This window comes from Strix aluco, chromosome 21, assembly GCF_031877795.1.
Source record: "Strix aluco isolate bStrAlu1 chromosome 21, bStrAlu1.hap1, whole genome shotgun sequence".
Taxonomy (NCBI): Eukaryota; Metazoa; Chordata; class Aves; order Strigiformes; family Strigidae; genus Strix; species Strix aluco.
Genome location: NC_133951.1, coordinates 6,135,723 through 6,162,986, shown reverse-complemented (window position 1 = coordinate 6,162,986; position 27,264 = coordinate 6,135,723). Strand labels below are relative to the sequence as shown.

Sequence of the window (27,264 nt, the reverse complement as noted above, 5' to 3'; positions counted from 1 at the left end):
CTGCTCTAATTCCTGGAGTCAGAGGTAGGATCAGAAACAACGTGCTGGAATGAACAGGAGGAAAGAAAAAGTGGTGGAGACTGATGGTGGTGGAAAGGGGAGGGTGCCCTGGGTATTGTGGACAAGGCAGGAGGAAGTTATGCCCCGTGGTGGCCAGGGAACACAAGAGAAGTTTGCAAGTAGCTGCTTGTGTGGGAGGCGAAGTCATGGGGGAAGGTGAGAAATCCGGTTCAAGCGCTCTGACCGACCGGCGGCTCTCAAGGGGCTTCCTCGGGCACACGGAGGCGGGGGAGCAGGTGGCCGGGCACCCCCAGCCGGGGGGGCAACACCTGCGGACACCCCGGCCCGGTGCAGGGCTACCGGGGAGAGCCGTGGGCCCAGGGGGGCCGAAGGCGAAGGGAAGGGGCGAGGCTCCTCCTGCCCGAGGCAGCGGGAACACGCGGCTGCCGGGGCAGGGCGGGGGGGTGCGGCCCCGGGGGGCGGCGGGGGCTTCCTCCCCCCTCCCCGGGGGAGGCAGCGCCCGCTCCCGCCCCGCCGCAGCGGCTGCCGCAAGGCGCCGGGGCTGCGGGCGCCCCGCCTGGGAGGGGTTAAGCGGCGGCCCCAGCCCGGGGGCGGACGGGGCGGCTGCGGCGGCGGCTGCTATACGGCGGCGGGGCTCTAGGTGTCCTGCCTGGGAGGGTCCCTGCTGCATTGCAGCCGCCGCGCTGCTGCCTCTCCGCGCACACAATGGCGACTCCCAGCCCCAGCAGCGGCTCCGGCGCGGGCGGCGGGAGCGGGCCGGGCGCGGGCGGCCCGCAGGCGCACGCGGCGGCCGGCAGCATGCAGGGTAAGCACCGCGCTAGGCCGCGGCCCGGCCGCCGCTTCCGGGCCGGGCGGCGCGTCCCCCGCTCTAGGCCTCGGCGGGCCGGGCCGGGCCCCGGGAGCGCGGTGCCGCCGCGGGTCTCGCCCTGCGCGGGCCGGGCGGGCGCTGCCGAGGGCGCAGCCCCGCGCAGGGGGCGGCTGGCGGCGCCGCCCCCCCGCCCCGCGCTGGGCCCCGGCCCGGGCAAGGGCCGCAGCCGTTGGGAGCCCCGCCGGGGCTGGGGCGCGGCCGTGCCCGCCGGCCGGAGCGGCGCTGCCCGCGGGAGCCCCGCGGCGCGGCCTGGGGTGGCCGGGGGGTGCCGGCGCGGGAAGGGGCGGGGGGGGGGCGCTCAGCCGGGCCCCGGCAGGCCCCGCTCCGGGCCTGCCCCGCCGCTCCCCGCCGCTGCCGCCTCCCGCCGCGCCCGGCCCCCGCTCGGCGGCCCGGCCGCGCCCGCTGGGCTCCCCGGCAGGAAGGGCGGCCTTGCCCGCCGCCGCCGCGCTGCGGCTCGGGGGCTGCCGGGGGGCGCGGAGCCGGCCCCGGAGCCCTGCCCGCGGCGGGGGCCGCGCTGCCCCGGGCGGCAGGAGCGAGCCACGGGGCGGGACAAAGGCCGCGGCTCCCGCTTCTTCCAGCCGGGGACGATTCCGCGGCCTCCCGGGGGGAAACCGCGCGGGCGGCAGCATCGCGGGCGCGGTTCGGGGGGGGCCCGGCCGGGGCGCAGGGCGCTGCCAGGGGCCCGTCCCCTCGCTGGGAGCCCCGCTGCGCTGTCCGGGAGGCGGCCCCGGGTGGGGGGGGGCAGGCGGGCGGCCGGGCCGGGCCGGGCCAGTGCTTCTGCAGTGCTCGGCCTGCGGCGGGACGACCCGGCCCTGTCCCGGTGCCCCCCGGCCCGGCCCCGGTGCCCCCCGGCCCTGCCCCCGGCCAGCCCCGGTGCGCCGTGTGCCCCGTCCCTCTGCGTCCGTTCCCGTGTTTAAGAGTGAGCAGTTCTACGGTGAACTTTTGGTTCGGTTTTCTTTTATTCTGATGGAAATTTACAGTGCTTTAGTAGGGTCATGTTGCCAGGGTTCCCGCCTGCACTTGTTGATGATTGAGCAGTCTTGCGAAAACGAGGTATTTATTTTTCAGAAAAGCCACAGCAAACACCTTTTGAGGTTTTCCTTTAAAGTTAGACCACTGAAAAATACCCTGCTTGAGCAACGTTTTAGGCTTCATTAGGCTGAGGTGCTGCAGTGCTGGTTTATTCTTTTTTAAAATTTAATACAGCGATGGTAATACTAAAGAAGCTGTTTGCCCTGTTTTGGGAACTCTGTTTTTTAATAGGAGAAGGAAAGGTTGTGCTCTCTGTGAGAGAGGTGCAGCCGTTCTCAGCAAATAATGTTTGTCATGGTTGTTTGCGATGGTCTGTGTTCTGTCCCACTAGGACAGACTGCACGGAGACTGATGGGGACCTGTTTGAGCAGAGAACTGATGATATAAACTAAAGAGTTTGGTATACGTGGAATAAGAAGGTGAATTTTCGCTCTTTGTAGCTTCCCCTGTGTGAAGCTCTTGTGCTTGCCAGATGAAGGAGAGGGTACATGTTGGGGCCCTGGAAGGGTGTTGTTATCCATGTTTACAACACCTTTCAAAAACCATAATACTAAACCTTGTAAATTAAATTCATGGATTAAAATCTTGACTGCGATGTACCAAAGTGGTTGTGATAAAACAAAAACCAGCCTCGTTGCAGTGCAGTTACAACTCTCCGTGTTGCCCCTTGTATTTCCACCAGGCCCCGTTTTTCATATTTATGAATCGTTCCCCTGAATCCTGTGTGTCTTCAGGGCTGAGAGTTGGTTTTGCACCCTGACTCCAGAACCTGTGACACTGTGTGAGCTTGTAATAACGTAGCATGTGCATCCTTTCTCCAGGTGGGGGACAGACAGTTGTTTCTGTTGTAGTTGGTTTAAAGTGGCGATTTAAACATGAATTTGGGACAACAGGACCAGTTTGATGATACGAGTGCTTGTGGTGAAAGCTGGTGTTAGGGTGTTTTTCTTTTAAGGTAACAGATGAGTGTTTGGGTGCCCTGGGAGGAGCTGAGTGTAGGATCCGGGGTGGGCTCTGGAGGAGCAGGTTGCTGTGGCAGTGATTCCTAGAACCAACCAGAACCTCCATCCCAGGAGGGCAGCCCTTCGCCGGGATCCTTCTGCTGCCACGTGGGCGAAGCCAGGGGGAGCCTGCGGGTGGGCTGGGAAGGGGCTGGATGTGTTGGCAGTCTGCCGGGGCAGGTCTGGCTGCTCTCAGAGGTGCGCCGTGGCCTCGCACTCACCATGTGTCCTGCTGGCGTGGCTCCCTGCTGATGCCAGAGCAAGCTGAGCTGTTGCAAAGCAAACCCACCAAGAAGTGGTGAGTTTGGATGCCCACCGCTTGCTCGTGGTGGGGTTGGGCAAGCCCTGGCACAAGACAGGTGCAGGAATGCATTGCTGGGTGGGGAGAAAAGTAGGTAGGACTGTGTCAGTGTTGATTTAATTGGTTTAAACGGTATGGCGAGGTGTAGCCGGGAAGTCATTAAGCTGGAAACAAGTAATTATATTAAGAAAAAAAAAAAAGGTTTTGCTCAGTTAATTTTCAGCCAGAAGCACTCTCTGACCTGTCTTGTGCAACTGCTGCTGCGAGGGAGGCGGTGGGAGCGGGAGAAGGTGGGACAATTCCCACAGCTTTGGCCTGCACCCGCTGTTAAGGGACCATGGCAGCTCTCCTCGGACAGCCAGCCATTGCTTTTGGAGATGCCCAGAGGGTGTGTGCTTGGGCAGGCTGGCCTGAGGTGAGAGCCTCTTGCAGGGGCTTTCTGTTTTGGTGCGAGGGCTGGTGGTTTTGTAGGGGGTATCCGCTGTTGGGGAGTTCAGCAGGGGCTTGGGGGTGGGGGTGGTGCAGGGGAGAAGTCTTCATGGAAATTGAGGCCCATCATGTTGATGTCTGGAGCTGGGGCAGCAGATCCAGAAGGACTCTACAGGCCACCCTGTTTTGTTTTTAATTCGATGTCCTGCAGTGTTTTTGATATGCACAGGCTAAAGCTCTTCAGGTGACAATACTGAGACGAAGGGACCTAGCTGTACTCATGCTGGGCTTACTGTGCAGCTGTGGCCCTCAAGCCTCGCCATCAAGCAAGGGGTTGCTTCAGATCTTCTCACGCTTAGCGTTCTGCGTGCCCCAGCTTCGTGCTTGTGTCTCCTCCTGGCTGTGTCAGCTGTTCGTGCCCATGAATCTGGGAGCGTCGTTTCTTCCCAAAGGGTCCCTCTGACCAGTGCAGTGCTGTGTTCAAGGCACGGTTGACAGCTCAGAGACAAAGGAGAACTGGAATTATAAGTATTGAAAATAGATCCTATTTTATAGTTTTTGAAATTTTTGTTGTGTGCAAACTGAAGTCTGTCTGGATACCAGTGACTGCTGATGTGAAGAATTGTTGTCCTTCTTAGTTATGTGTAATGTTAAAAGTTCAGCAGCAGTCCTGCATATTTAGCATCCTGGATCTTTTGTGGAGAGAACAGAGATTCTATTAGAAATAGGATATCCCACTTTGACAGTGATCTAAGAAAAAAATGACACCCAAACTGTAATTGGAGCAATTTTGTGTTTCTCATTGCCAAAATTAGTAATAGTCTCTACTGCTGGCATTAAGTGGAAAATTATAATTTGAAGAATGGTGGTGTGAAATTTAGAAATGTAATTAATTCCATGGCATAGGAAGAATTTTGATCCTAGTTGCAACCTGTGGAGTCTTCTCGTCCTACCTCCAGTGCCAAGCAGGAGCTTGAACTGCTTATAACTGGCTGTTACGGATTCAGCTCCTGCGTTCGGCATTCAGGAAGGCTGGAGACAGCTGGGACTTCTCAAAGTACTTGCTGCTTGGTATGCTCTGGTGTCTTTCAAAAGCAAAGCATATGTACTGTATATGTCTTTTCAGAGTGTACGTCGTGGTTCGGATGAGTTGGGTAGGAATTATCAACCTGTTCAGCTGAAATTTGGGATTCATGGTTCCCTTCACATGTGTGGTCCTGTCTGCTCCTCCACGGAGGCCTTTGCCCCCTCTACCCCACTGCAGCCGTAACCTTTCCGTTTTTAGCAAAAATCAGAGAACATCCATATCTGGTTAGAGTCCTCTGTGGATATGAGGCAAGGAACCTGGGCAGGGAGGTTGCCAAGGGGTATCTGTCTGAGTGCATCAAGAGACCAGCTGGAGTCCTGCTCTCACCCTTGGATGCCATTCAGAGCATCAGTGTTGTACTGGAGTTGAGAGATGGGTTTCTGCTGATGTATGAGGAAGCTCTGCCCTGCACCTTTCTCTGCCTGGCAGAAAAGAGCTTCTGGGAGGCTTTTTGAGAGTTGTTTGTGTTTGGCAGATGACAGAATTGGTGAGCACTGTGATGGACTTTGTCAGTCACTGTGGTAAGATGAATTTGGTGTCAGTGTGTAATCTACACTGTCTCTTTGGGGTAATCATAGTTACTTCAGACAGTGGGCATCATTTGTGGGCATCACTGTGACCAATACGATCCTCGGTACGGGAGTTCAGTAAGAGATGCTGTGACTCCTGTATCCTCCTCCTCTTTGTGTTGCTGCCTTTGTGAGTGCAAGGAGTGACTGGAGCACCTTTTCTCCCCACTGCTGAAGGTGCTCCTGGACCCAGGCCCGGCAGGAGGAGAGGGATGAGATGTTGATGCCTTGATGTTGAGATGTGGAATGCTGCGGCACAATATGTACACTGTCAAAAGGCTGGTGGGTAGACTTACCTCTCTGAGCAGTGGGGCATAATGGATGGAGAAAGTAGGAGGAGCCCCAGTAAATAGCAGTTTACTTAGGGAACCTCAGAGAGGGGAATTTGGCGAACAAGAAGACAGTGGGGAGGTGAGGGTGTTGTGAAGCAAAAGGAGCAGCAAGCGAGCAGCAGATTAGGTAGGAAGCAGTGTGTGAATGGCCAGGTAAAATGAAACATATGATGTAGATAAGAAGACAAGGAAAACAGAAAAGACTGTGGTAAGAAAAGAGAGGGAACTGGAGAATTAATCCTTGTCTTCGGTAGGTAGTAAAATAAGTGTTATATGTCACTGTGTATTAATTACTTGTTCTTATTCTAACGCAGGAAAAGTGAGGTGTGTCTTTAGGAGGTGGGAACTGATTAATAAAATCAGAAGGTGACTGCACTTATTCTTGCCCACAGTGAAATTATAAAACTGGTGTGTGTTAACGTACGCTGCTGGTGCAAGCTGACACTGGCAGATTTGTGAGATCGATGGGTGTATGTCTACTTGGGCATGTGTGCATTTATTACAGAAGGTAAAGATAGTAGTGCAGTGAGCAAACCAGTGTGTTTCAGTTTGTTTGTGCCTCCCAGTTTATTCCTGTATGGTAGCTCTGCCAGGATATGGCTGACCGTATCTGCTTTGTGTTTGAGTCTTAGTGTACACCTGTGTGTGTAGGACTGTATTTATATGTAAGCATGTGCTTTTGCATTTCAGTTTTCCATTTTGGTTTACTTGTAATCAACTGACATTCTTAATATGTCTGTTTTCCTGGTAAAGGGGCAGCCCAAAAATACTAATTAGTCTCACCAGATGCTGGGAGGCTTTTGCAGTTTTTACGCTGATTTGATGGAGCCAGCAGCAGTGGAAATCACACCGTTGCCTGTCAAAATGAGGTCCATCCAGTGAGAGAAAGATGAGTTTTGTGAGGAAGAAAAAAAAAAAAAAGAAAACGTGTACTTTTCAAACTTGGTTTTGTTGAGGAGTCACCCAGATTAATTTTATTCATAGTCCCGGTATGTATGCAGTGAAGCATTAATTACAGGAGTCTTGTGTAACCACATCAAGCGTTGTATGTATCAAATAAACATAAACACCTTGTTAGCATCATACAGCTGGGACACAATTGCTGCCTTTGAAGTCCGATGTCTTGTGCTGGATTTAGGTTTGATAAGATTTTAGGTGAGTTAAAAGAAAAAATGGAGGTGTGCTTCCCAATGGGAGGAATAGCTGCTGTAGCCTGTGGAGGCTGGAAAGAAACACTGCATGAGAGAAGAGCTGCACGAGGTGTTTGTGTAGCGCTCTGCCCTGCAGGGCAGGAACCGGCAGCAGATGTCCATCCAAGTTTCACTGAAGTGATGTTTATAAAGAAGGTACAGAAATCTCTGAATGGATGTGAGGCTTCTGGCATCCTCTCAAAGGCTGGAGTGCGCTGATCTGGACCAGCTTTCAAAAGGTGCTGGTTATGTTCCCAGATCTCATGTACTTTATTTAAAATGGACTGCATTGTATTCACCAAAGCTATAAATGCCTCCTTAGATGTGTATGTTTTTGTTGCCCTTCTGCGTGCTGGGATAACAGCATCCTGCTCGGGGAGGTGGGAGTTGCTGCACTGCAGCAGCAGGATGACGAAAACCTGGCTGGTTTTGGCAGTTGAACCTTTTCATCGTGGTTCAGGGGTTGTCACCTTGGGATGTGGGCTCATCCATGGATATTCCAGTCAGGATGGATTATTGTTATTGTACAGTCTGCCCTCCTGCTTTGGAAGGATGAACAAATGTTTTGGGGATTCCTATGTTGATTCTTGTCGTTTATGGTTGGGTTGTGATATCTTTTTTACAATGAGAAACCCAGTCCCTGTAAAGGCGCCAGTTCAGGAGAATCTGTGTCTTTGAATCAATTGGTCTGGTAGTTCTTGCATTTTTAAGCTGGCTTTTTTTTTTTTTTTTTTGGTATATCCGTTTGGTCGATTTCTGATTTTTTTGGTTGCTGGCAGAGGAGCCCTCCTCCAGCAATCTCCCTGTGCTGTCACTGTGCTGCTCACTTGGCCGGTGGCTTCAGTAATGAGAATCCTGCACTGTTACTCAAGTCTGCTGGCGTTCCCTGCAAAGGGCTTTTGTTTGTCTTCTAGATCCTCAGATTTCTATGTTGCAGGCTTGTTTGATTGCAGAAGAAACGTGTGAGCAGTGGGTAAATGATAGTGCAGTGCCTGTTGAGCACTGAAAAATTTCTTCTGTTGAAAAAGGTGTGTTGCTATGGCTGGATTAATTAATGTTCAGTAGTTAACTCACGGTAAATCCCTGATGAGAGACTCTTCACCTGTGCTTCTTCAGTTCAACTTGTAGATAACTTGAATACTGTGTCTCTGCTAGGCTTTGACAATGGAATAGCCAATGCGTGGTAGTTGTCCCTCCGAATGCACGTGCTGCTCTCTGGTGACAGCACTTCTGTTTGGAGGGTATCTGAAACAAAAGCAGTGAGGCTCACCCCTCTCAGTAGGCAACTGACTTGGATGTTTAGGGTGACTGTTAAAGTATCAAAATATTTGATTATCAAAATCAATGAGAAAGTGCTGTAAGTTATTCTGAAGGTGCCTAGGGGTTAAGTCGTTGTCCATAAAGCATGAAATTGCAGGGAGGGTGTTTCATCTCATTCTCCTGGGATGGGATTGCAGGAAGGAGTTGCACAGCCTTGAAGCCTCTTTGGTTTTTACTCACGGTTCTTCTGGTTGTCCGAACAAGACAAAGTAATTTTTGCTCTGACTTTGCACCCCGTTTTCTCTCTCCACCTCACCTCCTTGTACCATTGTTGAGTTGTTGGAAAAGTTATCTCTGTTACAGATCTCGTGCTGAGGTTTGCTAGGTGGACTTCTATAAACTGTATGTAAGATGCTTGGAAAACTGCTGCTGGCACCATGTGTGACGTCCTCTCAAAGGCATATTCCTGTGTTACGAGCTTTGTATTGGCTGGCAGTGCTGGTACAGGTCTGCACAGCCCCTCTGTTCACCTTGTAGGCATCTCCCTTGCTGAGGCGGTGTGGGTCTCCTCGCCCTGTGAGCAGCCCCAGCCCAGGAGCTGGCCTTCCCCTCTGTGGGCACAGAGCTCCGCAGCGGCACTGCCGTGAGGAGTAGGGCGATGCTGCTGGGGGTGGCAGGAGGGAGGAAATCCTCCTTCCCAGAGGCAGGTGGGAGCATGGTGGCTCGGCTCCATGGCTTGTCAGACTGTGCCTGTATGGCACACCGGGCGCATGCTTAGCCTAACTCCTGCCCGCTAAACTAATCTAAGCCTAAGTCAGTTGTTCACATCGGGAAGCGGGTCCCCTCGCAAGCTCCCGTCGGGTGCTGACACTGTGTCAGTGTCTAAGGGCAGAGAGCCCTCATAGCTGGCGTAGCTGGCAGGGCAGAGGTGTGTGCTGTCCCCGGGACAGCCTGATGCTTCTGACTCACCCAGGAGCTTCTCTGCTTCCAGGCTGCACTGCTGCCAAAATAATTTGTGCGGCCTCCCCAGCCGCTGTCTTTCCTGGCTTGGTGTGGGCGGTGGGCTTGATTAGTTCATCTTGCTCCTATTTTTCTGTTTGCTGGTTTTGGGGGTTTTTTTGGGTGTGCGTGTGTATCTTTTTGCTTGTCAGGAATCAAGCAAATTTCCACAGCTGCATGACACTGGCAAGCTGCAAGCGTAAGAAATCAGTGCTATAGTGTAGAGTAACCTTGTGAGTTAGAAGAGCACAGTGTTGGAGCTAATTAGCTTCCTGTCTGCCTTTAATCCCGGTGTTTTTTACTTAGTGCCTGACTGGATTGGTCTTTTTTCTGAGACACTTCTTGAAGGGAAGGATAGACTGCAGGGAGATTTGCAGTGGGACAGACTTGAACTGATTTGTGTGATTTAATAGGGTAAACTCGGAGCATCCAGAGGACAGGAGGGATTAATTTTAAACCAAAAGATGTAAAAGAAAACTGATAAACTTTGGCAGCCAAATAAATTTGGAAATGACAATAAGGGGAGAAGGGAGAATTGAAAACTTGCTCTGCCTCAGTGAGTGTGCCTTGGCCACAGCAACAAGGCTTCGTGTTGACCTGAGCGTCTGCGTTCAGGAGAGTGTTCTGGACAGGCTGCACTGCTGACTTCGGTTTTAAACTCTTCACTCTGCTTTATTTTAAGTTAGGTTGAGCTCTTACAGGCACCTGCAATCTTACAGGCATTCCTTTTGCTTGAGGGGAGGCTTTAAATCTTGAAGATACCCATGGTGTGCATTTCTTGGTCTACGTAGGTGGCCATTGCTTCAAGGTAAGTTTTGCAGTTTGTGCAGCTGCAGCACGTTTGTACCCCCCCATGGTTAGGTGGAAAGGTGCAAGCATGACTTTTATCAGATGTCATGGGTTTTATTTAAGTTCCTGTGTGCAGAGGCTGTGGATTTTTGAGGAGACTGGACTATCAGTGAGCAAAGGTCCTGTGGAGCTCTCCTGCTCCACGCCTGCACAGAGCCAGCGCGGGGCGTGTGAGCTGACCTTGGCCTGGATTTGCATCAGGACCGTCATGTGATGCTGCAGAGGATCTTCCAAAATGTGTGTGACCTTGACTCCTCAGGCTGTAGCCCTCCACGGAGGGTTCTCTGCTATTGCTGTTTGTGAGGAAATACAACATGGTGTTGCCAAGCATCCTCTCCTGTCTCCTCCCAGTTCTGCTCTCAAACCAAGCTGAACTGCCCTTGGTGTGCAATAACTTTGTGCTTAGCAGAGTACGCTCCATTAACTTTTGTATGAGCATCAGGGGAGACAGAGAGTATGTATATTGCACAAATTGTGTATTTATTAGCTGCTAAATTGATTTCCTCTTCTGCAAATCGAAGCCTTTGTGTTTGCCCTTTACTGGAGGCAGAATGAGCCCTCCAGGAAGCAGACGGCTCACACTGATCCTGGAGTGAACAAAGAGTCGGAGGGCCAGGAATTAGTCTGTGTTTTGAATAATTCATCTGATCTTTCTGAGGTGCTCCAGGAGATGCCCTGTGGCATAAGGAGGACAGCTGTTGGGAGCAGACATTGCTGAGCCGAAAGGGAGTTGGTCCTTTTATCAGTTTTTGTCTAGGCTTATTTTTTTCTGTGGACTAAAAGGGTTTCATGGTTTGCTTTGGACCTAATCCTCTGGAAGCAGTTCCCTGAACTGAATTAGCCATCACTTTGCTTTTGGACCAGAGAGCAAAGTGTTTGTACTTTGAAGAGGTTTGTGGACAGAGATAAAACAGTTTCCTTTAAAAACACACGGCTGTGTTGCTTTGACCTGGGAGGGGTTATGGACTAAGATAAAAGCATTACATTTGGAAATCCCTTCTTGGGAGTGATGGGACCATGTCTGAGTGTTCCTGTAAAGACCAGTTCCCCTCCTGAACAGTGTCAGTTTGAGACCTGGTCTCATGCCAAAGACTGGAAACCTCTCCCTACCTTTAATGTCTTTCCTCCTGTCCCACTCAGAAATGTGGATAGGTAGAGGGTAGCAAGGGGAAGGGTGATCAGAACCACTTTGTCTAGGGCTGGCCAAGACGGGCAGCCCGGAGTGAAGGATAGTCATGGGAATTTCGTCCTTTCTTCAAGGTACTTTTTGCCTTGAGGTAGCAGGAACAATCAACACGAGAAAACTGGAGTGTTTGGATGTCTGCTTTTAAAGCTGGTTTCCTTACTGATTTGGGGAAAAGTAGAGGTCAACTGTCATCTTTCTGAGCTGTTGTAGCCCAGCTGTCATAACTAGAAAGTATGACTGTATGGTGTAAGTATGTATGCAGGTTTGTGCAAAGGAGTTGTGAATGAGCTTGGGCTTCTATTGGAAGAAGAAGGGGTTGGATGTAAAGACTTGGTGATGTGCTGCTTTAGGCTGCAGCTTGGCAGTTGAGTTCTTGCTGCCCTGGGGGCACATGTTGTTGAATATTGGAACAAGCTTGCCAGGGTTCTCCTGGAAATGCAAAATTTATTTTAAAATATGTTTCTAATTAGTTTATTTCTTTTTGTGAAGAGTTGAAGTAACATCCTGGAGCTTATCTGCCCAGCTGGTTATGCCAGTCATGGCGAAATATGCTTCCTACAGGTTAAGCTTTGCTGCTGTGCATCAGTGCTAGACATCCTTGGGGCTGAGACAAGAATTTACTCTCTGGCCTGTTCCCATGGCTTAGGCTTCCCTGATGAGGACTGCAGCTGAGCAAGTGGGAGAACAATCTTCTCAGAAAGTGTGGAAGTGACAAAGGTCAAGACAGGAGCAGTGGGAGCTGGTGTCTGTGGCCTATATGTGCCTGTCTGTGCACTTGTGTGGGAGGGCTCAGCTGGCTTCTCCATCAGGGACATGATTTGGGATCTTCTGTGACTTGAACTGGAAATTCCAAGTCTGATTTGTCAGTATGGCTGCTTTTTTTCCCTGCCCTACAAAAATAAACTGTAAATGAAGAATGTGTGAATGCAGGGTTTATTTCAGCAAAGACATGAAATGTTTCTGGGGCTGGTCATTTGCTTTAATATATATGGGTCTTAGTCAGGACTGACTTGAACGGGAGCCTGTAACTGAACTGGCAGAAGGGAACCTGCTTCATTGCTGAGCTGCCAAAGGTCTGAGCTGCACCCTGCTTTGTGCCAGGGCACTGTGCTGCTCTCACAGTACCTGGGACGGAGTCCAGGAGCTGCTTGTCCATGGTGCTATTTCCATTTAGTAAATAGAAGCTTTCTGGGAAGGTTTGTGTTGGGTTTCCCTCTCAAGTCTGATTAATACTCTGACTTTGCCAGTGAAGCTCTGACTGCCCAGCATTCATGTCCTCGCAGTAATCCTCTGCGGGTGTGTCATGAGTCTTTGAGACCCAAACCAAACCCAACAAATGCTCTGTGGTGACGTTCTTCAGCTGGTTGATTGTTCATACTGTGGAGCAGTGCACCTAACTGCAGATGTAATAATACTGGGGTCAAAATCTTGCTATCCCTTCAGGCATTGCATTCAAGAGATGTGGCTTTAGCAACCAGTGTTAGTTGCTCCGTGGCAGCTGAGCTGCTGAAGGTGAAGGTTGGGTTGTCTCCGTCCAAGCTGGCCAGAGCTGTTGCTGCTTTACTGCCCAGCAGGAACACTGACTGCTGTGCCAGGAGAAGTGGCTGGTCAGTGTTACATCCAGAGGGGTCCACGGGATAACTAAGCCAAGTGTCCCCATTCATTGTCGGCTAAAGCGTTCTCTACTTTTGCAGCAGTCTCTCAGCAATAGTTTCTTCCCAATATTCACCCGTAGTTAGAGTCCAAAAGCTGCCCTTGTGATGTGCTGGAGGACAGGCTATTCCTGGTACTTTGGATATTGTAGAAATGGTAATTGTGAACAGAACTTGCAGGTGATCCTGTGAAGTAATTTTGCGCAGTTCTTCAGAGGAACAAGGTAACCAGTATATGCTAGAAGAAAAGTTCCCTCAGTCCCAAGTATGGCAGTTGCTTTAGAAGACTGCGAGTTTGATATGCTCTGGTCCATGTTAGCACTCAAAGAAAGACAAAGACCCTTGGAAATCTCTTTAAAAATAAAATAAAAATAATCACAGAATGGAAATGCGATGCGAGGATTCTGTCTGGCGCTCCCCTCTACGTGTGCACACGCTCACACTCACTCTGCCAGGATCAGCCAGAGCCTAGCTAATGGGATAAGCCCTTCCCTCTCCCCTTAGAGATACTAGAAAGCTGGATGCCCAAGAAATCTTACCACAAGTTTAATATTTTGTCTCCAGTAGGTCCCCCTTTCTACCTCACATGTGAGCATATCAAGCTCCTTTTTAAAAGCAGTTTGGACTCTTTGTTTTCAAAAAGACAATTTCAGTCATTAGCTGGAGATGTTCTTTCAGTTGCCAGACCGCAGTGATTTCATGACAACTGTGTAGCTGTTGATCTGTCATCTTCAACATACGTGCTGCTACTCCCTCGTAACGCCTGTTTCTTGGAGGTGTTTCAGGTGATGGTATTCCTGCCCGGGCGTGCCTCAGGCTAGGCAAGGAACCAGCCTCTGTTACCCTTTTCGAGGAAATGGATGCTCTGTGCCCGCTGATGGGAAGCTCTTTGCGGTGACTTTGGAGCTCACCTTGTCTCTTGAGTTTGCTGACAGCCCTGCATGGGGGCAGCAAGCCCAGACTGATGCCTCCAGCCTTCCCCCTTGCCCTGGGGTGCAGACCTAAGCTGTGCTGGTGCAGCCTTCCATCAGCCTCGAACAGAGATGAGCTTTGCACCACTGATACAAGGGTGGCATTAAGCAGCTCCCACCTTCTCAGCAAAAAGTCGTGAGTCTTGCTGTAGTGGAGAAATTGTGGCATCTTAAACCCCGAGGCATTGCAGGTCAGTTTTCTCTGGGGTGAGACTTAAGGCAGACAGCGAGCAGCATTGTCTCTGGCCATAGGCTGTGTGTAGGTGGCTGTGAGGGTGGAAAACTTGTGGTGCTCTGACACCTTGAAAGAGCCAGGAGGACCCGTTGGTGTTTTTGTGTGGGACAGTCAGGTTTTTGTATGCAGAACTGGTGCACGGGTTCCTTTTTCTGGGAGCTCCAAGGGAGAAGGAGTTAATGGGGACGAGGGCAAGGGAAGAGGATAGCTGGATCTGTGTTGGGGCTACTGGCTGATATTTTTGCAACAGTCTTCTGTTACCCAGCGTGAGACCGTGGGGATTAGCCAGGCAGACTCTGAGGCTCCTTCCGTACTGAAGACCCGCCTGCCCTCTGCACAGCAGTAGAGCTTATTTCCACAGACTATTCAAAATCCAGCGGACTTGGGGAATTTTTGTTGAAAGACTCTATGGTGCTTATTTCTTGCAGAGAAACTTTGTGTTTGCCCCTAGTTCTGGGACTTTGAAAAAACTTGTATAACCCCAAAAAGAATCATGTCTGGTACACCATATAGCTTATAATAACATGACTAAAAAGGAAAGTAAGGAGACGATCAGAAAGCAAACTAAGAGTAGATAAAAATGGCATTCACCATGTTTGAAAATGTAAATGTATTCAGAGTATCTGATTGGACTTCAAAACCTGTTTTAAGAACTGCAGTGCAGCTGAACAGTGTGGCAGCGTGCACGCGTGTCCCTCAACCTGGAGCTGAGAAAGAAATACTTCAGTGGGAGAGCAGAGGTGACAGATGCAGAGCTGGGCCAAAGGAATAGCAAGCAGTTTTAACACAAGATAGTGAACTTGCAAGCTCATCAAGAAAGCTGAGCTGGTTTTATTAGGGGTAAAAGGAACTTTCCTTGCAGAATGACACAAGGATTTTTTCCCTTTCTTTTAAATTTTCATGTTTTCCTACCAGTCAGGGGGTTACCTGATGCATTTCTTATTTTCACTAATCAATGTTATTAATAAGATTTCAGAGCCTTAAAATTGACATTACTAGACTTCTGTGGATAATTTCGCTTGCTTATTCTTGTCCTCTGAACATATTGCAAGCCTGCTGTGTGTGGCTTTTTGGTTATTTTTTTAGGTTTTTGTATGATACTGTCGAGAGAAAACCAATTAAAAAAAAAAAAGTCTTATTCAGGAGATTGTGTAAGTTGTAGCTGCTGGTGTGAGGGGACACCAGGGCGGGTGAGACTCATGGTGAAGTCCAGAGCTGGCAGCAGTGTCCATGGGGAAAACACAGTGCTGCTGGGTGGGACCTGCAGAGGGAGAGAGTAAGGCTGGATTTTTTGTTTCTCTTTTGTCTCCACCGTGTTGGTTTACGTAGTTTTTGTGCACTCCTTACTCAGATTCTAAAATGTCCCATATTTTTTTTGTATCTGAGGTTACCTTAAATTGAAATGTGCCTGTAGCACAGAGTGTGGTTTTTGAGAGCTAAAATAGTCACCTGGCCCAAGCCCTTAGGCTGGACGGTGAACACCTAGGGTTTCCTGTCTGGTGGATGATGGTTCTTATTCTGGTGGCTGGGGTGTTGTGGTGTGCTCATGGGTTTTTTGCTGCATGCCTGGCACATGTGCATGTGCTGAGCCATTGGTGTGCTCACCTTCAGTGTGCCAGATGCCTCCCAGAAATCTGTCTCTGTGCACTTCTGAGTGGCTATGGGGAAGCAGGTTAGCTCCAGCCAGGCCCCCTCTCTCTGGGTCCTTTAAAGCTTTCCTTGCCATCGATAAGGCGAGGCTCTGAGAAGTTGGTGTTTGCTCTGGTATGAATACAACCACCTCCCATATGGCCATAATGTGTTGTGTGGACTTAATGTGGGTCATACTGATCCTGGGGTGACAGTACTGGTTCAGATGTAAACATCCTAGATATCATCAGAGGTAGCAATACCTGCCTGCATTGGCTGGGTCAGCAGTGGTGGAAGGGGACAGTACTGGTCTCAGCTCTGCTGCTGGCCGGGCACTTGCTGCCCATCACTGGGTGGCCGCTGTGCCGGAGGGAGATGCTGTTTGCAGGCTCTGCTCCAGGTGCTCACCCGTGGCAGGGAGCCCCAGGTGCTACCCATGGCTGGTGTGGTGTCAAATCCTCCTTTAGCAACGCTTGGTTTTCCCTGCCCTTCATTTGTCAACTTTGAAGGTAAAATGGTCAGAAGCAGCAAGCCTGCAGCTTCCCAAGAGCACGATGGTGCTAAATTCCCTGTGCACATTGCTTTAGTGCCTGCATCACTGGAGCCTGCTAGACTGCACATGCCTCTTACGAGTGGTGGTGGGTCATCTTCACTGCTTAAGGAGTTGGAGCTTTGCCATCATCTGCCTCTTGTATCAAACAATGGATCTGTACCCAGATCTGAAGTGTAGGTACTCCCGGTGTGACCCAGGGCTTGCTGTGAGCAGGGGCAAGGAGGGGCAGCAGTTGTGCACAGAGAGACGAGGGGCTGCGGGCAATGCTGCTTGCTCAGGTTGCTGTTGCTCAGCGTGAGCTGACGTTAGCAGTGCCCGTGTTGGGATACTGCAGTAACTCATCGTACGTGCCCTCCCCAGCTCCAGGCAGGCTTGCTTGCTGTCGGTGTGTAACGCTGCTTGCTTTACCAGCTCTGGCCTTTTGCTGTGGTGGCAGTGCCGGAGAGCTGGTCCCTTGTGGAAGTTGCCTGGGCACATGCAGCTGGACTGTGTGTTTTAAAATACTACTTAATATGAGCAGATTTAATGCAAACCTTCAACTTTCTGGAGACAAAACAGCCTCTTCAGTCTTAGAGTGTTACTTGTTATCACTAAACTCTCATGATAGAGCTGTTCTGTTCAAGTAGGCTTTTTATAACAGTTGGCAAGAAATACCCAAATAGTTGTAGTTTTATTAACAGCTGGAGGAAGCTAAAACTCTTTATGGTACCCGGATCTCCTCTTTGACTGCCAAGTACCAGTGCTGGTTCCCTTGCTGGTCAGTTGAGCCATGCCATCTCTTGAGATTGATTTATAAAATGCTGGATCTTGACATGATGGGATTGCTCTATATTCAAAGCAACGTAGTCTGAAGTTTAATCTAAAAAATTAGTTTTATTTATGATTATAGAGTCCATATTGAAATGTAAAAGATGATTCTTAACAGTGATGCGCTGCTTTGACTTTCAGCTAATGAATGAGAACTGGTCTCTTGCTCTAGGCTTTCAGATCAACTTCTCTGAAAAGGCACGAAGTAAGCTACGCATTTTTTAGTATTATCCTGCTTTTTTTATCAGTCTTGGTACTGTGAATTTGTGTTTTCTTTCAACTAACCAATCAGCTGCAGCATTCCTCTTCTGAAGAGAACCTCTGTGCTTCGCAGTGCTAGTGAAGTAAGAACTCAGTTAAGGCTTTTGAAAAGGTCACTAACTGTTGAAGGCTTTATGCCTTCTGCTTTCCGTGTAACAGAAGAGCAGCACTCTGACAACATACACTAATTGTAGATGGAGTGTATGCAGCACTGGGGACTTGCTGCCTGCTAAATTGCTACGAAATACCAGCGGGGTGGGATTGGGCGGTTTGCTTTGCGCTTGTTAAAACTTCTGCTGAACAAAGACCTGACTTCTTAAGTTCTTTTATGTGACGGTGAAGGGTACCTTATCATCAGTTTACAGGTGAATACCTCAAATTTCTATCTGAGCGTGGGCTGCCTGGGCACCAGATCTTCTTGGGGGTGGCTTCTAGTCGTGCTTCTTCATGAGAGGCAAGAACAGGCAGAGAGGTCCAGGATGTCATTCCCACAGGCAGCGCTGAGGGTGCCCAGTGCTGCCGAGCAGCCCCTGGGACTTGGAGCTCTGTAGTATTCATCTTTTTGTTTTCTGTCATTGGCTTAGGCTGTACATTGCTCAGACATCCAGTCAAAGTACCTTCTGCAGTAAGATGGGAGCTTTATTAGAAACCAAGTCTCTGCATGGGGATTTTTTTTGTTTTTTAAAATCTGAATTGTAGAAATCTTGTGACTCTGTATGTCTTTTAATTTGCATTTAGATTTTTTTTTTGTTTCAACTCAATATTTGTTATAATGATTCTAATATTTGGACATAATTGCTAATGTTTTTTAAACAGTTGGTGTCTTTGGGCTTTATCTCAGTGTATTTTGTGACCACTGTTCAAACGTATTTCTTCTGAGATATTATATAGAATAAAATCCTGTGTCGTATGTAGGTTTTCATGGACTGATGCTTTTCTGTCTTGGAAGAGCTGAGAAGGACGTATGCTGCAGTGTTACAGCGCAGAGCAAGCCTGCACATCAGAATTGCCCCCCCTAGAACAGGGTTGGAAAATGTGTATTTGTTCTTTAATAATTTTCTAGCACAGGGTATACAAATCTTTAGGAAACTTGATGTTTGAAGCAGGAATTTCAAATCTCTTTTGCAAGCTAGAACTGTGTGGCAGGATTGGAGTTAAATTTATAGACCTTTCTGGAAAATCCCTGAGACTACAGTGACTGAAATGTGAAAAGAGGTGTAAGAAAAGCATCTGCCAAGATGAAGTGGTGGTCTGATGGATGGTGGAGCTGTGTTAAGGGCTCCGCAGGTGGGACTGAGTTAGAGATGGGACTTGCTGCTGGGAACAGCTGGCATGCCATGTTTCACATGAACCTTGGCAGCTTAAGAAGGTTGATTAATACTTATTGAGGACAATGGCTTGCTTTTGTGTCAGTCTTTTTGCCAATGCCCAGTTGTCTGGCACATTAAGAGGGCTGTTAAGTGCTTCTGCAGAGTTTTAGTTACTTCCCCAGCAGTGCTTTTCATTTGAACCTGGGATCTTCTGTCAGGCATAGACAGTCTGTGTGTGTTGGAGGGGTTGAAATTTGCTACAAACCAAAAAATCCTTAATAAATGATATTTCAGGGAAAAAAAAAAAGGCTAAGGCTTTGTCATCAGAGGGTTTTGCAAAATAATGAGGTTTTCTGGAGCTTGGCAACTGGGTATGATGGTAGGTAGCTCTTGGAGCAAACTGGTAATGAGTGGGGTCTTAGGAAAGGGAATTTGTGGTTTTCCCGTTGCAGGAGTGGATGGGCTCTGGGGCTGCCATAAGCTGAGCACCAGATAACCTTTCTGAACAGCTCGACTGCCTGTGGTGATCTAAAAGCACAGGAAAAACATGTGAACCTCTTTGCTGATGTCAGAAGACTGCACAGCACACCTGCTAGCACAGCGCTGGGGCTGCTGCTGTAAGGACTTCAAGAGGGCAGATGACAAAAAACCCTCCAGCATCACCATGGATTTCTGATGTTGGTAGTTTTGAAGTGAAAATTTGTTAGCGTTTCCAGCTTCTGAATCTGTAGTGTGGTTTATCCTGTGAGCAACAGTGTGCTGCAGCCTGAGGAGATGGGGTGGTGGTTTCCCAGCGGTGGTTCTGCAGTGACAGCAGGGAGGTACGTGCTGGAGGCTCCCCGCGGCCGTGTGGTCAGTCACGGACCCTGCGCAGGTGCTCACGGTGGGTAAGGCTATAAAATACTTCCATTAAAATCCCTTACCTGACTCCTATGCCTGGAGGTAGGAATGCAGGTAGGTCAGACCCAGGAGGCTGAAAAGCATTAAAAAACCTCTAAACTAATACTTTAGCACCTGCCTGCCAGAGCACTGCAGTTTGCCTTAAAAATGGGGAAGATACCTAAGAGTGGTTGAAAAAATGGGATAGTGCACAGGGTGCTTTTGCTGCTGGGGAGCTCCTGAAGTGTCCCCCCCAGGGCTCGGTTTTGGGGCCACTCCTGTTTAATGTCTTCATTGATGATCTAGATGAGGGGATCGAGTGCACCCTCAGTCAGTTTGCAGGCGACACCAAGTTGGGTGGGAGTGTTGATCTGCTCGAGGGTAGGGAGGCTCTGCAGAGAGACCTGGCCAGGCTGGAGCGATGGGCTGAGGCCAACTGGGGGAGTTTTAATAAGGGCAAATGCCGGGTGCTGCCCTTGGGCCACAACAACCCCCAGCAGCGCTACAGGCTTGGGGAGGAGTGGCTGGAGAGCTGCCAGTCAGAGAGGGACCTGGGGGGGTTGATTGACAGCCGGCTGAACAGGAGCCAGCAGTGTGCCCAGGTGGCCAAGAAGGCCAGTGGCATCCTGGCTTGTATCAGCCATAGTGTGGCCAGCAGGGACAGGGAAGGGATCTTGCCCCTGTGCTTGACACTGGTGAGGCCGCCCCTCGATGAATGGGTTCAGTTTTGGGCCCTCACTCCAAAACGGCCATTGCATGACTCGAGCGTGTCCAGAGAAGGGCAACGGAGCTGGTGCAGGGTCTGGAGCACAGGTCTGATGGGGAGCGGCTGAGGGAACTGGGGGGGGTTTAGTGTGGAGAAGAGGAGCTGAGGGGAGACCTCATGGCCCTCTACAACTCCCTGAAAGGAGGGTGCAGAGAGGGGGGATGAGTCTCTTTAACCAAGTAGTAAGCGATAGGCCAAGAGGTAATGGCCTCAAGTTGCGCCAGGAAAGGTTTAGACTGGATATTAGGAAGCATTTCTTTACAGAACAGGTTGTTAGGCATTGGAATGGGCTGCCCAGGGGGGTGGTGGAGTCCCCATCCCTGGAGGTGTTTAAGAGTAGGATTGACTTAGCACTGAGGGATCTGGTGGAGTTGGGAACTGTCAATGTTAGGTTAATGGTTGGACTGGATGATCTTCAAGGTCTTTTCCAACCTAGATGATTCTGAGATTCTGTGTTGTGTAGTGGAGGTCTTTATCCCCAAGAGGTGTTGTGGTGGAAATGACACGTGTTTCTATAGGAGCAGAAGCTGTTGTGTATCTGAGGGTAGGTCATTTTGGTTTGAACACCCAAAGTTGTTCGTGGCCCGAGTTTTATTCCAGGGAGGGTTTCATGTGCTGCTGAGGGAGAAGAGCGAGTGTCTCCTTGCACGCTGTGGGGTTGTTGGCCTGGTTTCCTTGCTGCTTTGGAAATCTGCGTAAAACATGGTCAATCAGCTGTTCCCCAGAGTTAGTCATTGAATCACAGCATGGTTTGGGTTGGAAGGGACCTTCAAAGACTGTCTATTCCAACCCCCCTACCAGGGGCAGGGACACCTTCCACTAGCCCAGGTTGCCCAAAGCCCCATCCAACCTGGCCTTGAACCCTTCCAGGGAGGGGGCAGCCACAGCTTCTCTGGGCAACCTGTGCCAGGGCCTCACCACCTGCATGGAAAAACTTTTCTAACTTAACCTAAAACCTTAACCTAAACCTTAGATTGTTTTTTTAGCAATCTAAACCTGCCCTCTTTCAGTTTAAAACCATATAAGGTATAGATAAAAGCTCTACATTTTGTCAGCAGGAAGTTTAACCCGGTGTGGTGGGGTCCTGGGAGAGCTTTGTGCAGCCCACCTGGGCAGGACTGGGGGGAGCTTGCGCGGAGCAGCGGGACCGGTGGCCGGATCCAGGGACCCTCCGACTGGCAGAGCTGCCGCAGGGCCAGCAGTGTGTGTCAGCCCCGAGAGCTCCTGAGAGGTGATGGTGGCTTTTTCCCTGTAGATTTTAACTGGCTGAGTTGAGAAGTGAGCTGTTGGGAAAGTATCCAAGAGGCTTTTGACAGAGAAAACACCCCATTTCTTCCTCGCAAAAATAGTTTACAGCAAAGACAGATTTTGATGTTGAGTATTTTCCATTAAAAATACTGTTGACTGTTATATAGTGACAGTGTGTTTGCTTGAATTACCCCCTAGATTATTATTTTAATTGTAGTTTTCTCTTTAAACCACGTTTTAAAGTGTTAGGAGTGTATTAGCTGCCTTTGTGCATGTTATGTGCAAGTGTCACATTTATTTTGAAGGAAAGGATGATGGAAGCATTAATGCATTTGTGAACTCTTATCCACTTAAAGGCTTTCTGTTTCACAGGCAAATTTTGTAGGTTGTGTTTACCAGCTATTAATGAGAATGACAGGAGCCATTGTTTTTTATTTAATTTAGTTTTGCAAGTCCGTAGACAGTGCTTGGTAACTGTTGGTGGTGAAACTGGTGATCTTGCAGTGGGCAGGAGGGGTGTGGCTGGATCTGGCACTGGATGGTTCCTGCCTGTTGCCCTCTCCTGGTAAGTGATGGTTTCTTCTGTGGATCCACTTTTTTTGTCAAACCAACACCATCTAGCCTTTAATGTGAAGGTGTTTTTTTTGTGCTGAGAAGGGAAAAGGCTGTTGCTGTTCTCCATGCAGGAAGATGGAAGCTGTGCAGTGGAGGGGGATGCTTTGCAGGTCCCGTTTGTTGTAAATAAAAGGAATGTACACAGATGTGTGAATTTCTCTTGTAAACGTTGACAAGTGGCAGGATTTGATTCCCAACTCTCTCCAGCTCTTTCATGGAAAACCAGCAACAAGTATCATAGTTCAGGGTGGCCGCTTTGCCTTATTGAAGAATTCGACAAAGCTGCGTGCTGTCAGGTGAGGCGTGAGGTCTGTTGATCTTTCTGTTCAGCTGTGTGTGTGAGACCATGGCAGTAAGCAGTTTATTAATAAACTATGAAATGAGGGGGAAAGGTTGCAATGTGACCAGCTTCCCACTATCCTAAAAAGAGCAGCTTTTTGCTAAGCAGCTTCTGCTGTGTGCGGTGGGGCGCAGCTCTGCGAGGCAGCTGGACGCAGTGCTGCGCCTCCCATGGTTTAAACCCCCGTCCCTTGCCCCGGGCTTCAATCCCCATTCCTTTCCCATGGCATTTCTTGCTGGGATGACAGCCCAAGCGATTCTCTGTTTCAGCGTAGTTGGGCTTCTGCCTGCGTCCTGCATCTGCCCTCTTCTGGGAGAGTGCTGGTCCCGAGGTACTTCTTTCCCATTTATTTTTTGCTGATGAGGCCGTATAGTAAAAAAGCAAAGAGTCAGGGCCTATTGTATTTTTTTTCTGTTTCTTTCAGGGTTGCAAACCTTAAAACTGCTTGAAGTGCATTTCCCAGGGTTTGATATTAAGATCACTTCCTAGTGTAATTTTATTTCTCCTCCTAAGCAGCTGTGTAGCACTAAAGGAATGCCATGAACAAGTACATTTTCATAGTTAGCTCTTTCGGTGCTTCAGCTACTTTTTAAAAAAAACACTGTGAGTGTGTGCAATGACACTTTTTAGAGTGACAGCTGTTGTATTTCCGTGGCAGCAAGAATTGTGCTTTTATTAGGCTTCACTTCAGCCACTTTCTCTGGTTTTGTTTTGATAACTAATCAACTTTGTGTAACTTTTTGTGCTCAAGAGCATCAGCTTGCTAATCTTTCTGAACTGGTATTTAACAAATTGCGTGTTAGGTGAGAAGTGACCTTCAAGGGACGCATGAGACTTAAATGTGGAATAAAATGTCATGTTATGTAAAAGCAACAAAAGCATGCACGTTATACAGTTTACTGCCTGTCCTGTAGTTGACAGATCATATTTAGGGCGTTTAATGGGTGCTATGTGTGTTATTCAAGAGTCTTCTGAATAAAAGAGGAGGGTAGTGTGCTGGCTGGAAATGGAGAAGGGTGGAGGAGAGGACCCTGGGGCAGGCCAGGCAAGCAGGTCAGTAAGGGGGCATTTTCCAAGGGGCCACTTCTTCCTTTTGCGGGTGAGACGTGCTCTGGCACTGGGACCGCAGGCGGGGGGCCGGGCGCTGAGCTCCCAGCTGCGCCCTGGTCCAGAGCAGGGTTAGGTGTGCATCGCTGACCCCTTCGCTGGTGAGAAACCAGAACTCAGATTTAATCATCTCAGTAGCAATTTTTGTATGACTTATAAATGAGGACAGTTACAGCTTTAACAGAGACTTTTGTCAGAAGATACTCCTCATGCATATTTTCTTTACTAGCGTATATCAGAACAGACTTCTCAGGATACTGACCTTGGGTTTTTTATGTCAATAATTCCCTTTTATACCATGATTCTTAATCATAGGACCAGAAATTATTGTGCATATGATTTTTCTTCTTTTGTAACCAATATGTAAAGCTAAAGCTGTGGTGTTCAAAAAAAAGTCTGCTTTATGTTTTTAATTGCTGGGGAAATTATTATATCTTTCTGATTGAATAAAGTTGGGCAAAATAAGAAATAGAAGCAGTCCAACTATCAGGTATGAGGAAGTAAAAAAAAAAAAAAAATTCCAAAAACTAAGAACAACTGAAAGGACAGTTTTATCTAATAAGCTTCATAAACACTGTTAAAACTGGCTTATTTGAATCTAATATCCTTTCCTATCCTAGAGTTGCCTACTCTAACAAGACTGGTTTTGCTAAATTTGCTAAACTGACCTTATTAAATTTTGGGACTGTGTTTAAAAACAGAATAACACATTTTTTGAAACTTAATCTATTTTTTTAAAAAAAGCAGTATTTTTCTTCGTCTTGTAAAGTAAGCAATTTGGATTACAGTGCTGTCTGCTATAGCCCAGAAGAAAGGACAAAGCGGATAAATTGAGACCCAGTGAAGTTTCAAAATGCTTTGGACATTTGAATAGGAGAGTATGTGGAACATTTGAATATAAGAATATGTGAATATTTGAATGTGGGGAACAGTTCAATGGTATTGTTCATTGCATCTGCTGATGCAAGATTTGATACTCATCAGGTTAAACTAGCAAGGCGGTGGGTTAAAAGAAAAACTCAGCTGGGTAGTTGAGCTGTGGAAACTGTGGTACACAGTGTTGTGAGTGTTAAAAATGTAGAGGTGAAGAGGAGGAGCATGGACAAGTTCTTCAGGGAATGGTCCAGCCTGCTGCATACCGGGAGCACCTCTAGGCGAGGCGGTTGGTGGGTGCACGGCTGCGAGGGTGCTGAGAAGTGGGGTGTACGCTTTGCCTGATCACATGCAGTGCCCAAACCCTCACGCAGGCCATGGGGAGACTTGGTAGTGAGGTGGGACGTTTGCTCTGGCAAGTACAGCTGGTCCTGTGTTGAGTGGAGAAGGCGTTCCCCACCCCACATCATTTCAGGAAAGGAAGGCAGAGACATACCTGCAAAATGGGGTATAAGCCACCTGCCCCTTGGTGTCGAGCCAAGTAAGAAGGCACACCCCAAATGAGGTACCACCTTCTGATGGGGTGGGGTGAGATGAAATCCTGATGTTGGTCAGGGTGTGCCTGTCTTGAAGGCTGCTAGCTGGGATGCTGTTGATGGATGGAAGCAAGTCCTTCAATGATTACTAGATTTTTTTTTTTTAGGCAGTTCCTAATGGCTGTATTAGTAAAAGGATGATGCTGAAAAGCTTGAGTGGTGGATGGCATACTAAATTCTGCTTTCCATTAGTGAATATACACTTTCATTTCAGTTCTGAATTGATTTTAATATTTTTAGCCTAAACACAAAATGATAGAGTCTATGTCTAGGAACTCTGGTGCAATTGTGTTCCTCAGTGAGATTAAATTTATTATTTATTGTAATTCGTACATGCAGCTGTATTGGGTTCTTTTAGTTAAATAGCTTCTTTCACTTAATGTTCCAAAGTGTCAACACTAAAGAGGAATATATATTTTGGAGGGAAAACAACATTTTGCAATATAACATGGTTCGTTTATAGATGTGACAGACTAAAGCTGACAGTTAGCTAGAGGTGAAGCATGAAAAATATCTGCTGGATGTCTTATGGCAAGAGGACCGCTTGAAAGTTAGAAACATTGTAGAAGTGTCCTGGGGTTTCTCAAGCAGCAGCAGAATAAAGCTGATGTGATTCTTAGTAGCTTTTGTCCGTAAGTTAGGATTTTGAATTATTTGCTGTAATTTATAGCCCTGCTTGTTCAGACTGTGTTTCCTTGGCCTTGAGCCTTGGAAGAAGAAAGTTTCCATAGAGAAAGGGATGGCTAGCAGTGTCCATAACTTGCACAAATAAATGTTAATTCTCACAGGCACTGCCTGCTTCACTTGAGTGTTCAAAAGAAGGTAATGAGAATCAGAGTGGATCTGCATCTCCAGACAGCCCCTTGCCCCTCCCCGGAGCACAAAAACCTAATTATACTAGGAAGAGAAGAATGGCAGTTTAATCCTGCCTGGCATCGTTCACAGACATAGGACTTTTAGGTAAATACAAATTCAAAATAGTGTGTGGCCATGGTTTGCGCCCTCTGGGCTGGATTTATAACATGCCTGGAAAGTGTTTCTGTATGGGAGAGGGAAGCCACGGGGAGTATTCAGAAATTACCAGCCAGAGGGAGCTGTAAATCATGGGCCAAGTGCTTCAGAACCATTTTGTTTCTCCAGGGATGCTGAACCTTCGCATCTCCTAAGCAGTTGGGAGTTAGGGGTGCTGAGCAGCAGTATTAGTGTGCCCCTTGCAGTACCTGCTGCCCTACGTCTGTCAGGGGTCTTGAGGGTCAAAGTGACGTCCTGCCCATTTCAGGACAGTCCAGGAGATGGTGGCTGTGTCAGCTAGGTTTTGATGAGCTACACAGAGTGATTTTCCATGTTCGTGCTGAGCAGTCTGTGTAGCGATGAGCTTTCAAGGCCGTGGACTGTGTGATCTCCAAGTGCTCCTGTGCCCAGAGCAGTCCAGCCATAGGGAAATGCAAAGGAAAAAAAAAAAGTAAGAAACAGTGGTCTTAGAGGGATGGCAAAGTGAAATTTTTTGCAGGTTTCTGGTTTGGTGGGTTACAGCCATCTGGTTTGTGTGTCTGATTTAATGCTGTGGTTCTAGGGTAACTGGAAAATAGTGACGTGGTTGAAGGAGGCAGCGTTGCTGTTCTCACCCTTCCCTGTGCTAGCCCATAGTGCGAGCAGCTGGCAGTGGGGGTGCTGGGGGTAGCAGTCTGGGTTAAAACTAACCTGGGGGGGAAAAAAGTCAGGGTTGAGCACCTGTGGGAAAAGGCAGGGCTGCTGCTTCTGGGGGTGATGCAGGTGTGAAGCAACTGGAGATCCTGCTCTGCTGGTTCTTTGCAGTGGCAGGTCTTCCTTTGGTGTGACATTAAAGTGCTGAGCACAGTGAGACCCAAGTCCTAGGGTCAGGGCCTGTTAATAATGCTGCAGAATAAATGCATGGTATTAAACAGCACTTCTTTGTAGTAATAAAAAGGCAACTTCTTGTCATTGGAGTTTGTGCACTGGGGAGGGAGGGGGTTTGCGTGTCCTTCAGGCGAGTGTGTGTCAAGGAGCAGGCAGCTTTGAACTGGGTGGTAGGAGACGACCAGAGCTCTTGATGGAAGTTACACCTCCTGACTGTGGTTCATGTGCTGGAGCCAAGCTCTTCAGAGGCTCAGTTTTGTCCTAGCTGGAAACACTGGAGTTTTACTCATCTGGAACCACAGAGAAAAGGCAAACCACAAAACCCTCAGCTTCCTGCTTTGCAGGTTAATGTGATGCAGCTCTTCATTTCTTTATACTCTTACTTTCTGCACATTTGCTCTCATTAGGAATGTCTATATT

At 48.7% G+C, this 27,264-nt stretch overlaps 1 protein-coding gene across 1 annotated transcript in view; it reads left to right on the top strand.

The window, feature by feature from the left end:
* Nucleotides 1–610: 610 nt before the first annotated feature.
* Nucleotides 611–27,264, top strand: part of MAP2K4 (mitogen-activated protein kinase kinase 4) — a 102,303-nt gene continuing 75,649 nt past the window's right edge. Inside the window, exon 1 of the mRNA XM_074847713.1 lies at nucleotides 611–826. Coding sequence (XP_074703814.1) covers nucleotides 727–826 — 100 coding nt within the window. The 5' untranslated portion in view covers nucleotides 611–726. The remainder of the gene's footprint in view (nucleotides 827–27,264) is intronic.